This window comes from Hesperophylax consimilis, chromosome 3 (assembly GCF_061612785.1).
Source record: "Hesperophylax consimilis isolate HC1 chromosome 3, BYU_Hcon_1.0, whole genome shotgun sequence".
Classification (NCBI taxonomy): domain Eukaryota; kingdom Metazoa; phylum Arthropoda; class Insecta; order Trichoptera; family Limnephilidae; genus Hesperophylax; species Hesperophylax consimilis.
Genome location: NC_142838.1, coordinates 32,734,465 through 32,747,169, shown reverse-complemented (window position 1 = coordinate 32,747,169; position 12,705 = coordinate 32,734,465). Strand labels below are relative to the sequence as shown.

General features: G+C 38.2%; 1 protein-coding gene across 1 annotated transcript in view; it reads right to left on the bottom strand.

The window, feature by feature from the left end:
• Positions 1-12,705, bottom strand: part of LOC149425305 (voltage-dependent calcium channel subunit alpha-2/delta-3-like) — a 30,134-nt gene that overhangs the window by 8,336 nt on the left and 9,093 nt on the right. Inside the window, exons 7-19 of the mRNA XM_089651071.1 lie at positions 11,916-12,098; positions 10,863-11,015; positions 10,482-10,568; positions 10,229-10,309; positions 10,074-10,148; positions 9,885-9,989; positions 9,339-9,410; positions 8,993-9,195; positions 8,665-8,792; positions 6,560-6,647; positions 6,364-6,474; positions 3,980-4,289; positions 1,774-2,025 (exon numbers count right to left, since the gene is read on the bottom strand). Coding sequence (XP_089507197.1) covers positions 1,774-2,025; positions 3,980-4,289; positions 6,364-6,474; positions 6,560-6,647; positions 8,665-8,792; positions 8,993-9,195; positions 9,339-9,410; positions 9,885-9,989; positions 10,074-10,148; positions 10,229-10,309; positions 10,482-10,568; positions 10,863-11,015; positions 11,916-12,098 — 1,848 coding nt within the window. The remainder of the gene's footprint in view (positions 1-1,773; positions 2,026-3,979; positions 4,290-6,363; positions 6,475-6,559; positions 6,648-8,664; positions 8,793-8,992; positions 9,196-9,338; positions 9,411-9,884; positions 9,990-10,073; positions 10,149-10,228; positions 10,310-10,481; positions 10,569-10,862; positions 11,016-11,915; positions 12,099-12,705) is intronic.

Genomic DNA, 12,705 nt, shown 5'->3' with positions numbered 1-12,705 from the left:
CTTTCTCTACTCTCTTCATTCAAATCTTCATGAGACGAGAAAGCGTATAATAATATCTTATTGTGCAATGTGAGATTCGGGGAAATCGATCCCCATGTTTTATGAATTGAGGTGAGGTAAGTAAGTACCCGAGGGATGATTTTGTTTCTACCCGATGAGTGGGTTGCCTATCGCAACTTATAGGGCTAAAATACTATATTTTTGTATTTTTTGACACTGCTCGTCAGGCACATTGACGAGGTTTCAACACTACCTGAAGAGCAACACGGTTTTACAGCCAAACGCTCCACCCTCCATCAACTCCTCAGAGTCATAGAAATTATCATCGAAGGCTTCAATTCCAAGCGATCAACTGGCGCCATCTTCCTGGACATAGCCAAAGCTTTCGATAAAGTATGAATAAACGGCCTACTTCTCAAACTCCACAAACCAGGCATCGTACGTACTTTTCAAGTGAAATAAGGAGGCGCTCTCTAAAAAACGCTTCATGACTGCAGGGGTCCCGCAAGGGTCTCTGCTTTTTCCCATCCTCTTCAATGTCTACACTCACGACATTCCCCTCTCAGAAAATTCATCTCATAAAGCTCTGTTCGCAGATGACACCACAGTTATGGTAAGATACTGTTCACCCAGGATGGTCACCTACCGTTTACAACGTAATATCGACATACTTGAATATTGGTACGATAGATGGCGTATAGACGCGAATCCCTCAAAGAGTATGGCCTTCTTTTTTCTCTCGTAGAAAGTGCGGCCTGACTCCGAGAGAGGAAATAACGATGTACGGCCAGGTCATACCGTGTCAAAAATAGTCCAAATATCTTGGAGTGACCCTTGACAAACGACTAACATGGACGACTCATATAAAAAACACACTACATAAAGCTAGGAAGACATCCAATGCTTTATATCCCCTACTTAACTCTAACCCAAAAACTTCAATTCAAAACAAACTTCTAATCTAAAAATCACAGGTACGCCCCATCATGTCTTACGTCTCACGAATATGAGGCATGGGGAACACAAATCGTCTTGCTTCATTCCAAAATGCCACACTTAGAAGATACACCAAAAGCCATTGATTTGTCCTAAATAGTATCATTAATTCAGGAGCGAAAATCCCCCCACTGAAAACCCACATGGTAGAATCAGCCAAATCCTTCTACTCGAAATTTCATGCAAAATGCATGCAAACCCGAGCATAGCATGTCTCGGGCGTTTAAGTCCCGATGATAATCCCACCTATCCATTCCCAGTCTCTATTGTATTCCCCCTTGATGAGTGGACTCGAATATAAAAAAAAAACTACATAGCAACCAAATAAACAAAAAATATAGTATAAATTCACAATATAAATAAAAATAAAAAAACGAGAAAGCGTATTGCTCAGTGGTTCCTTAAATCGTTATTGGTTGTTTTACGACTAAATTTGCCCATTAGCCGCTTCCAACCCTCCATGTTGATGGTTCGCCTCACGTCCTTTGACTGGCGAACGCATCTGCAACATTCTCACGATCTGACCCCATCGGATGGTTTCGCCAAGAGTGTAGGAGGAAACATAATATTATATAAGTTGAGGATAATATTGGTTATTCTAATATTGAGATATAAAAATCAACAAAAAATACGAAAAATAATCAGATATCAATGGCCGAGTAGTTAAAGGCGTTGTCCCGGTAAGACAGAAATCATTGGTTCGATTCCCAGTTCCCACAAACTAAAAAAGAAATTTCAACAAATTAAATATAACATGGTTAGTAAATGCATATTTACCGTTAAAAGTCTGCAGGCCGGATTGGGCTTTTCGGGAAAATCTCCGCAAATAGCTTGGTAGTCGGAGATCTGCACCTGCCGAAAGATCTTCTCCGCCACCAGCTGCCTCATGATGGGCGGTCTGACTTCCCCGAAGAAGCGGCCAGAGTCCCACAAGTTCTCACTGACCACCACGTACCCGTTATTATCAACCACGTAGCAGTCTAGATCATCAGATTTGCAAGTCTTCATGCATGCAGTTGATTCTCCACACTGGAAGGTAAAATATATTTTAAAGTGAGTTGGAGCGATATGATAAACATGTGTCACGAGTTTATTAACGACGCCAATCAACATAACTTCTGGGACTAATTGGGACTAAGACTAACTTAGGCAGAGAGGACAACTCTGTCTTAGCACACACTTCTTGCCTCATTACCATTCATACATCGTCTCATACATACTATTCCATTATTCTGACTCCAATATCTGATTCACTTGATCATGCCATGTCTTCCTCAGGCGTCCCCGCCCACCTCTACCATTCATTTTTGCGTCATATATTCTCCTTACACTCTTTTCATCACTCTTTCGCTCTGCATGCCCAAACCATCTGAGCGTCCCTTTCTTAAAATTACTCACCACGCTTACATCAGCCCTGCATTATTTGCAGATGTTCACAATTTTCACACGATCATACATGGTTTTACCACACATACGCCTCAGGTATTTCTTTTCTATAGCATTCAGTCTACTATCATCATTCCTCTGCCAATGCCATGCCTCCATTGTGGACTTCCCTTCTTTTGCCAGTTTTTTGTTAGCGCCAACCACTTCAATACTCCATTAATAGAGTTACCAGCATTTACCTTTCTTTCAATATCTCTATCAGCCTTCCCATCTCTCGTAAACTTACTTCCCAAATATACAAACTCATCAACCTGCTCCAAGTAATCATCATTCACAACTATATTGCACACTGTTTTCGTACTCTCTCTTCCATACACCATGACTTAAGACTTACTTACATTTATCATTACCTCCTTCATACATACTTCATTCATTCTAGACACGAAAGACTGGATATCTTCTATACTGTTCAAATCAGCACCGCATTATCAGCATACGACATGAAATATACTATCAGATAACTTCTCAGTGACCATACGCAATGAGAAAATCTGATCCATGCACTCCCTTCCACTCCCATCCGTCAATTATGAAATCATTTGATCTCCATAAGAGATGGGGCCCAATGTCTAGTGGTTATGTTTTATCAATGTTTTCAACTCATCAAACCCAATGGCTATTTCAGGGATACCAAGTCAGTAAGTAAATATTCATGACAAAAAAAATGTATTTGAGTCAAGTGAAAGTCTCAAGTGAAATTTGAAAACGTGACGTCATCATTCTTGTGCGAACTATGGTCGAGGCATCATCGGTTCATTTTACGAAATAACACGGCAAAATGTTGACTTGTACTATGAAAACTTGTAAAAATAGATGTGAAAAAGAGAATAAACCCAATTGTCGTATTACATTCCATATATAAGCATTATTTTACTTTATTTTAAGCATATTCACATCGTATAATATAGATCAGCTTTAGAAACATATACTATCACATCGAGAAACGTCTGGACGCGAAACACAAAGCTGGTTGGTGGCTGGGAAGTAAATTATGAACATTTATAAAAGTGTCTTAACTAAATACTTACACGAAATATTCGACTCTGAAAATAGAACCGAATTTTTTTGCCGAATTTGGACTTCGCAAATTTGTGTATAACGTGGCGAGTAATTTGCGCTCCCATGTAAAAATGTCTATTCATTCAAAAGCAGATTTTACTTTTAACAAGTAAATGGTGATATTATAATGCGAGATGCCTATTTACTGTCAGATTGATTTATTGACGAATCACAGTCAGCCTTACGCCCTTCGTTCTTCAACAGTTGATTTTACCCCTCGCCATTATCTTCTCGTCTATTAATTCCTATGTCTGTGGTATTATGTAACTACTGCCTAGATACGGGCATGGGCTTCGTTTGGAAGTTGCTAGAGCCTAAATACCTATGAAGTTCGTGCAGAAAAGATAATAAATAAATAAACTTGAAAAAAAATCTAAATATTCCAAAACTGGAAAAGATAACGTTCGTACATAATAAAATGTAGACATGATCAATATCATCATGAAAACAATACAGCCATAATAAAGTATTTGCTTACTGATGAAGTGATATTGATAAAGAGTGCATGCAGACTGGAATGGTGGAATTGCAGACCAACGACAGCTGCAGGCGCAGATTTACCCTCCACCGTGTGGAACACAGCATGCGTAGCCGTCACCAGGGGCAGATCCTTTCTCAGAGTCTCAGAGGAAGCGTCATCCTCATCATCATCAAGTCCCGGGTAGCGCTGTCCTGTATCGTAGTCCACCGAGTATACGAAGCTGGACGACTCCAGATAGTGTTGCTCTACCGCACGTTTGTACCAAACCTCATCGATGGAGCGAGGGTATATCTCTCCAAATTCTAACCTGAAAACAAATCACAAACAACCCAATTTTAAAAAAAAATGTGGCTTAAAACATATTACATTCCAAAGAGATAGAGATATATAGATAGAGTATGGGCCTCGCATATAGGATCATTGTCCGATGTGAGATATCTCGGACATCAGTTGGTTACAAGTGGTCGCCGGGCACAGGTCTCTGGCGGTAACTTCAAAATGCCGACATGCACGCTGAGATATTGTACAAGTCGTACTGTAAAATATAAATAAAGCAATGGTATAAGTGGTATAACCTTTCATCGGTGTGTGGGGTTTTACCGTAATCAGTAGTCGTGAAAATTAACTTATTAATATTGTAACGGACGTACTGCTCCAGGATCGGACGCGGTCGCCACATATTAAAATCTGCTATTTACCTTAACTTTGCCTGTCCTTAAATTGAATAAACTGCCTGTAAATGTATGAAAAATTATGTAAAAATTTATATGTAATGTCAATACAATAAATGAAACGTCGGAGCTTGGCTAGAGGTACACGGGCAGAGAAGTATTGTGAGAGCTGGTAAAATCATAATCATATTTAATTCGGGCACGATTGTTAGAACCGTGCCAAAACGTAGTGGGAAGCCGTGCCGTGTGCCATGCGCCGTCATAACGTCACAAATGACCGGTGGTACGCCGTCATTACGTCCCATGGGCGCGGTTCTGAGGATCGTGCCCAAACAAAGGAAGGCCGTGGTCACGTTCGACCACGGCCCGAAACTACCGGCCGAGCGGCGGTAGACGGCCCGGCGGGGCGCCGCCATAGCGTCGCAATACGGCTCACGGATTCCAGGAATCAAAGAGAAAGTGGGCCCGTATGCGCGTCGCGCGCCCGCTGGCGGCCTATAAAGCGGGCAACAGGCCCTAAAAACGTCAGATAGCCAGCAACCACCACCAGCTCTACACCTCTCTCTCTGCTCTGCCCTCTACCTCGCTCCGACTTCTGACTCTGCTCGCCTTCTTTCACTCTGACCCCCGCCTCACCCTGGACCACGGACTGCCTACCCCTTCGGACCAGACCCGAAATCAGCATCAAGAACAAGCGACAAGTAATCGGACCAGCTCTACAGCGGCTTCAGAGACGGCCCCGTTCTACCCCTCCACGCCACTGAAGGACGACATCTCCCGCCTCCACAGATTGGGATCACCGGCCCCCTTACAGTCTTGTGTGTCACACGATTACGTCTGATACAAATATTAAAAACTCTTGGAGCATTTGCGTTCGTTGACTTCGTTCGCGGTAGGAAGGATTCGGGCGACTTCGACAGCCGCCACACACCCCTTCCCGCACGGGAACAATATTTCACGCTGATATTGCAAGGAATGTAGACTCTATTTATTTACAACTCAATGATTATATTAATTCTGACAAACAAACGCAGATTCTGAGTTTTTTTGTTTTTCAGATTATTAGTTTTTTAATATATTTTACAAATATACGTAGAATTTATAAATCTTCATTTTAAAATGATTGAAAGCGGCCTTGGCGCTATACAAATCATCCAATTATTATGAATATTAAAAATGCAAGAGACCTAAACGCCCTGTGATTGGTCGGCGGGTTCTGACAGAACTTACACAGCTAACTCGCGGGTCGGTCGGCAATTTGCGCTGGGTAGACTTGCACACTTGTCGCAACTACGGTTTACAAATGATTTCGAAAGAATTCGTGTTGCTAAATATTTAAATTGGGATTTGTTGGTTTCATAACTACCCGTTTGTTTTTGAACCGTATGTTTATACGAACGCTCTGTAAAACGCACAAAAATAAGATATTTATCATATTTATTTTATTTGGGCGCCAATGGAAAAAAAACTGAACATTTTTTCACCCCCAAAAGCTTCGCGGTATGAGCTAGGAACACGTTGTTAAAAATGATATATTCAAAGACCGAATTCGAGGAACACAGTTGGTATGAAGGTTGACAATCAGTCACCCAAATAGTGGTAAATGCAGGCCTTTGAATCCCGATTGCAGTGGAATAGTTTTTTGTTGTTATTATTGTTTCAATGTGTATTGTGTTAAGTAAAAATAATAATATAAGAATGTTGAAATACCTTTCTGAATTATAATGATCGTTCGAATGTGGACATTTTTGCCATCGGGTAAGTCCACTGTGAGTAGATACGAATGTTTCTGTTATCCCATATCTATGGATAAATTCCTTCCTGCAGAAATAAAATGAGTTATAACATCACTCTTGTTTAACATAATATGTTTTACTTTACCTTTTTCATGTAAATAAATACCAACCCTTTTATACCTTTGGATGTGATATTCTGAGAAAACCAATCGGTGACCTTTGCATCCATTACCAAGGCCTGAATTAAATTGCGATCACCTACAAAGCATTCATAATTTTTAATTTATTTAGTAGAATATTATATTTACTGCAGAGAGTCTGTTTATTTACTAGTTAACTCCGTGCAAAACTTAAATCAGTCATCACAAAATGCCAAGAGGATCAATCACTAACCAACTTAATCCTTAGACGCATTACGCTATATTATGCGCGCATAATTTGGACGTGGCATATACGTATTATATGTTGGGGTGACACACTAATCTCGCTATAATCTTACTCAGAAAAGGGGGTCAGATCAATTGGGGAACTGCCGCGGAATATCATTTTTAATAATAATATTATAAATCGAAATATCTATTTTCCAATGCAAATACGAAATGCATAATCGAATTGGTCGGATTTAGATGCAATTGCAATCTTTATAGCACAGGCATCAGGTAGGTATGCTGTCCTTGTTCTGCTGGTATTACAATGAAGATGCTCCGAGGAACTTGCGTCATTGAACCCTTCGGCACCGGTGCATAATCGGGAAACACGCCAAACGCGCGCCCAACATATTTGTTACATGAGAACGGGTGGTTCTACGACTCGTTCTTGAGTTCAACAGCTTGGCTTTGGAAAGATTTCGATAACGAATGGCGAAAATGACCGTGTTTTTGAGGTTTGGAACAAAGTGGTGCAAAGTAAATATTATTGTGTAATGTGTAAAGATTTTTACCCGAGCAGTATACTGCCCTCTTCGTCGTATAGCTATAACAACGCATTATTAGGGATTCTTTATGAGTAATACTGTAAAAATATTATAATCACACAAGCAGAAACAATAAACGTGGCAAATAATCCCAACACCACACCTAATTCACCAAATTATTATTTGGAACAATATGTTACATTTCTTAGGCACTACCAGGCAAATGGTTTAACTTTATAAAATACCTTTTGTGTACAAGCCAGATGTTACAAAGCAAAAACATGCAGTGTAATTAATTAGTGTCAAGTGTTGTTATATTTTGTAGGGAAATAATAACGAAGGGTCTTCATTAGAAACATGCGTTTTCCAAGACTTGTTTAATGATATTTAATTGAATGATTGAAATTAATTGAATTTTATTTTATCTCCTTTGAAAAACAGGTAAACTTCCTTTCTCCAGGTTTTGGTAGCCAGCAACCAATTTGGATGGGTTTTCCATTTCATTGAAGACATAAAGACTAATGTGCACATGAATAAGTGGTACAAAATCCATTCCATATCATCTATTGTTACTCACTGAAACATGAATCCTTTTCCATGGCTGTGACAATTTTTGGAAACTTTTTGTTTCAAAATTAACTTCGATTTGCCAACGCTTGTGAATTTCTGTAATTAACTTATAAATAAGCACAATTTAAATACAAAATTACAAGAGTTTTTAAATTACTATAAAAAGGGAAAACTTTCATTTAAAAAAATAATAGGTAAAATATTTATGAGTTCATGCGATAACGGTGAACGACAATAGCAAACGAAAACCCATCCATAAACAGAAAGCTATGACCAATATTATAAATATATCTTCAAGGTACGTTTCAGGAGGTACACGGGTATAATATTTACGCTGAAGTATTTTTTGTCTCTCAAGTTGCGAATAGAGAAAAACGAGTTGATTTATTAAAATCCTGTTAAAAACGTGATAGCACTCCACTTTCTAACAAACTTTGGTAGTTTCAATGTATACGTGTTCATGCAGCTGCGAATGTACTGTATATAATGGTTATAATATAATGAATGAATTGTAGAAATATTACAATTTTTAGGAACACGACATACTCAAAACATCTTAGTGCTAGTGATTTTGCTATGAAATTTGTCAATTCATTCGTTAACGGCTCGCAGTCCCGTTTTTAACAGGAATACGTATAATTTGACCAGATTTTTAATAAAATAGCTATATTTTACACCAGTAAGTTTTCTCCGTGCGTGCTGCTTGGAACATTCCAGTTCTAGGATCTAACACAATTGGCAGCATCTGCAAGAATTGGCTAGCGTATTCTAGATGTCTGAGGTAATACTCACAGTGCATGTGTTCAGATGGGCGAGGTTTGAGAGGCCAGTGCCACCCCTGTTGCCTCAGACGTTCCAGGAAATGCAACAGCTCATTTTCTGGAGATGTAAACGACTTCTGGTGATAGCGGCAGTATATCCTGGAGGGAATAAATATTTTATCATTACAGTTGAGGGTTACATACCTACTTGTGATATACGAAAAAAACTCTTTCTCTAGCTCTTAATTTGGCAAAGGACACACTCACTACCTGATCAAATCATGCTCTTTCAGCAGATCCATACACATCTCGTTGAGACTACGTTCTAAAATCTAGAGAATTTAATTGAAAAGTCCTACCAGTCTGGATGTATTCGCCAGTGCTCCCCTCTGAAGTAGTATGTTGCGTTATTTCCCTTTAGCCGACTGCGGTGTATATCGTCTTCGGGTCTCAGGGTCAGGCGCTGCAGGCCGTAGGGCTCCGGCAAGGCCACCACCAAACTGAAGGGCGAATGCGTTATCTTAGTCCAGAAATATTGCCGTCTGATTCGTGACACGCGTCTCTGGAAGAATTCATTACCGTTAATATTCTATAAGTTGGCTTATAGTAAGCAAGCAAAGGGCCACACAATAGAGAACAACTGAACAGTATTAACTTGTTTTAGGAAATTGCAAAATTTAACGTTTAGGTAATCTCTTTACTGACCATTCTATCAAAATGATATTTCACTTGCATCCATCTGCCACCAGTAGGTTCATTGATAATATCGCTGCGGATCTGAAATAAACAATGCAACTATTACTTATTACTTTTAAAACTTGAGGAAACTTAAAAAAAAGAGGAACGAGATCCCGTGACATTCAGTTCATTACTTCGCCACCGGTCCATCCATTAAACCTAATACAATTCTATTTTTGTCAAATTTAGTAAGAAACTCTTACGTCTAATGCAAGCTCATTGTATAAAATACATTTTTTGATACGTGTATGATGATTAAAGAGGTTGCGGAATGGTACTAAAAAAGAACACTACAAGGAAAGAGAGCTCCGTAAAGAGGAGACAAAACACCAAAATTGTCAATGAAAGGTGGAGATTTTGGTAACAGGAATAGTTATCACTTAAAGGGTTTTGGACAAGCTATATAGCAGTCCCGGTTGACTGAACACTGGAAAACTTCAACTAGATACAGATACAGTTAGGTACAGTTCTGTATCGTAAAGACATATTAAAATGCATAAAAAGCTTAGCTACCTGAACGAGTTCTGGATTAAAATCTCTTGGACCGCGAGCGTCGTCCATCAGTTCCACTTCCAACATGTCCACACTGTTATAGCTAGCCTTCAGTATTTCTTTGAACTGCAACAAAACCATCAAACATTAATGAAACATTTCTCAGTTGGTGACTAATCTACATCCCTGTATGGGCAAATATGTACTTACAGCTGGTCTTAGGTCTGGGTGAGTCAAGATGAACCCATTGTTCGTGACTATGAATGCGTATCCATTCACTCCCAACTAAAAAAAATAAAATGATTAGATAATATCCTCATGAAAACATTTACATGAAATGATTTTATAAAACGGAAGAATCATACCTGATAAGGCATCATGAGGGCTTTAAAATCATCAATAGGGACGTCGGTTCCTGCCGCTCCTAGTATTTTTGCGACCGGAGACTGTTTACAAAAAGATTATTCGGTAAGTAAAAAACAATTTGAATGTAGGCTGTGAGCACAGAGCAATGGATTATCACAAGAAAATGTTAACCTCCAAGAGGCTAATCTACAAGAGCTGTTTGTAAGTAAGTAAGTAGGTGTGTATTTTTAAAAAGCAGAATGGTGAACTTACAACAGAATCCCTTTTATCAAACACTGGCATGGACACGGAAGTCATCATGGTATATTTCTTGGAGTCTCCTGAATCCTGATCCTCCATCTAAATATAACCGACAAATGCAATGGCAATTGTAATAATATACCCATGGATAAAAAATAGCGTAACACGGCACTTAGCCGATTACTGAAAATATGTTTTGTTTCTCCTAAGATTGAGATCCTGCTCGGCATTTGGAATAATTTGTATGTTATCTTTTAAAAATGATTTTTGCTCCGTTGTTTGTACCAAAATGTTTGCTTCTCTTTATTTCGCCAAATGATTTTGTAAATAATCGTGTATCTATAATAAATTCATGACTTTTAATAATACTAGCGCCTATTATTGAAAACTTACCATCCTCCTCTTGATGGCATATCTCCTATTCTTATCCTTGACAAAGTAAGAATGGAAGGTGGTAGCGTTCATCTTCACACCCATTCTAATACTCAGGTCTCTCTGTTCATCCGACTCCATCATTTCCCACAGGTAGTCACTCATTAGAGGATCCTAGGAAAACGTTAAATATTTTGAACTTAATCAAAATAATAGCTTAACAAATCCTCTGAAGGGAAAAGAAAATCTGACTGGCACTAAATACATTTCCTCGCTTGAATGAGGCTGAAAAAAACAGGCATTAGTTCTGTCATCATTAAAGAAGAAGATAATACTAATAAATCTAAACAAAACATGAAACAGAACAAGTTACAGAAATATAAAAAGATAATAGTCACAACTAGGAATCGATCTCAGGATCTTTTGTCTTACCGGGATAGGCGTCTTAAACCACTCGATTGGGACATATTTATTAAGCGTCATTTTTTTTGTCATATTTGTCGATCTTATGTTTCATGTTTCCTTTAGATTTATTGGAACTATATTCTTTTTCAATAATGTATTACATCGAATGGTATACCCTTCAAAATAAGTAAAAGAAAAAGTTGTTTCTGAATATTTTATTTAATAAGTAGGATTTACACAAATTTTTACTGTTCATGTCTCACTAAGGATATTCTGTGTCGAGAAAAGGGTGACCGGATAAATCATCAAAATGATAATTCATCACATCTTTAAAAAGTTATATAAAGACATGGAAAGTGATGAAACAAAAACTTTATTAACTGGGTTAAGTATGTTAGGTTAGGTTAGGTTTAAAATTTATTTTTTTACATCGCCTCTAATGACTTTATATCACTTTTTAAAGGTGTGTTGAATTGTCACTGTGTTGAGTTATCATGGAACCCACTCTATCATTCGTATTTCCATATCGCGCTTTCAAACCACCTTCAGTAATCTTATTCTTCCTTTAGAACGCTTATAAAGACTGTTTTTAACAAAAATACAAAATAAAATAAAATTAGTGGAGCTTTAAAATATCCCATTAAAAAACATTGTTGTGTGGGTACTCACAATGGCATCAGCGTACACCTGTGTCCACGTGACTGGGTGTTTGTCCCCCCAAGTTACCAATGGTCTGGACATCACGGGTAGATACTTCAGGACCTGCTCCCGTACCTCGGACATGGAGCTCAGTCGAACAAAGAAGCCCTGATTGGCACAAGCCATCCATTTCACCTCGCGGATATCTGCCACCTGATGATTATGATTACGATACAAATAATATTATGTCAATAGATACTTGGCGTTGGCTAATTCCTGTAAGAATAAACTGACATTAAAAAATCTTCCGACACATGTTATGGTTTCAAAAGGCATATTTGGAGCCATACCACGAATACCACTAATATTATAAATTACGCATTTATTGGTATTTTTTTCGTATTTATTGGTCATTAACTATGTAATAATTTCTAGACATTTTGTTGCATTAGAGTTTTATTTTACATGTAGGTACGTTTGTTACATGATTTTTTTTAATTTGAAACTGGTTATGTTATGTTGACTCCTTCAAAAGAAAAAATTTCCTCTGAAATCATGAGCTTTATAAGGAGGTACTTAAATACCTACTTAATTATAAATCTAAAAAATATTTTTGTTCTATTATGGAATTATAAAATTTTCCCAAAAAAACCTCACTTTCTCAATGATAATTATTTTGTTGCTTATAGTAGGAATCAAGTCCGTGCGAACTCTGGCGGTATAAAAGATAGTATCCAACACGGCCACCATCTTGAACCGGAAACGAAACGAACAAATTTTCAAACGGTTGAAATTCCAAACGGTCGAGTTGCAACAGGAT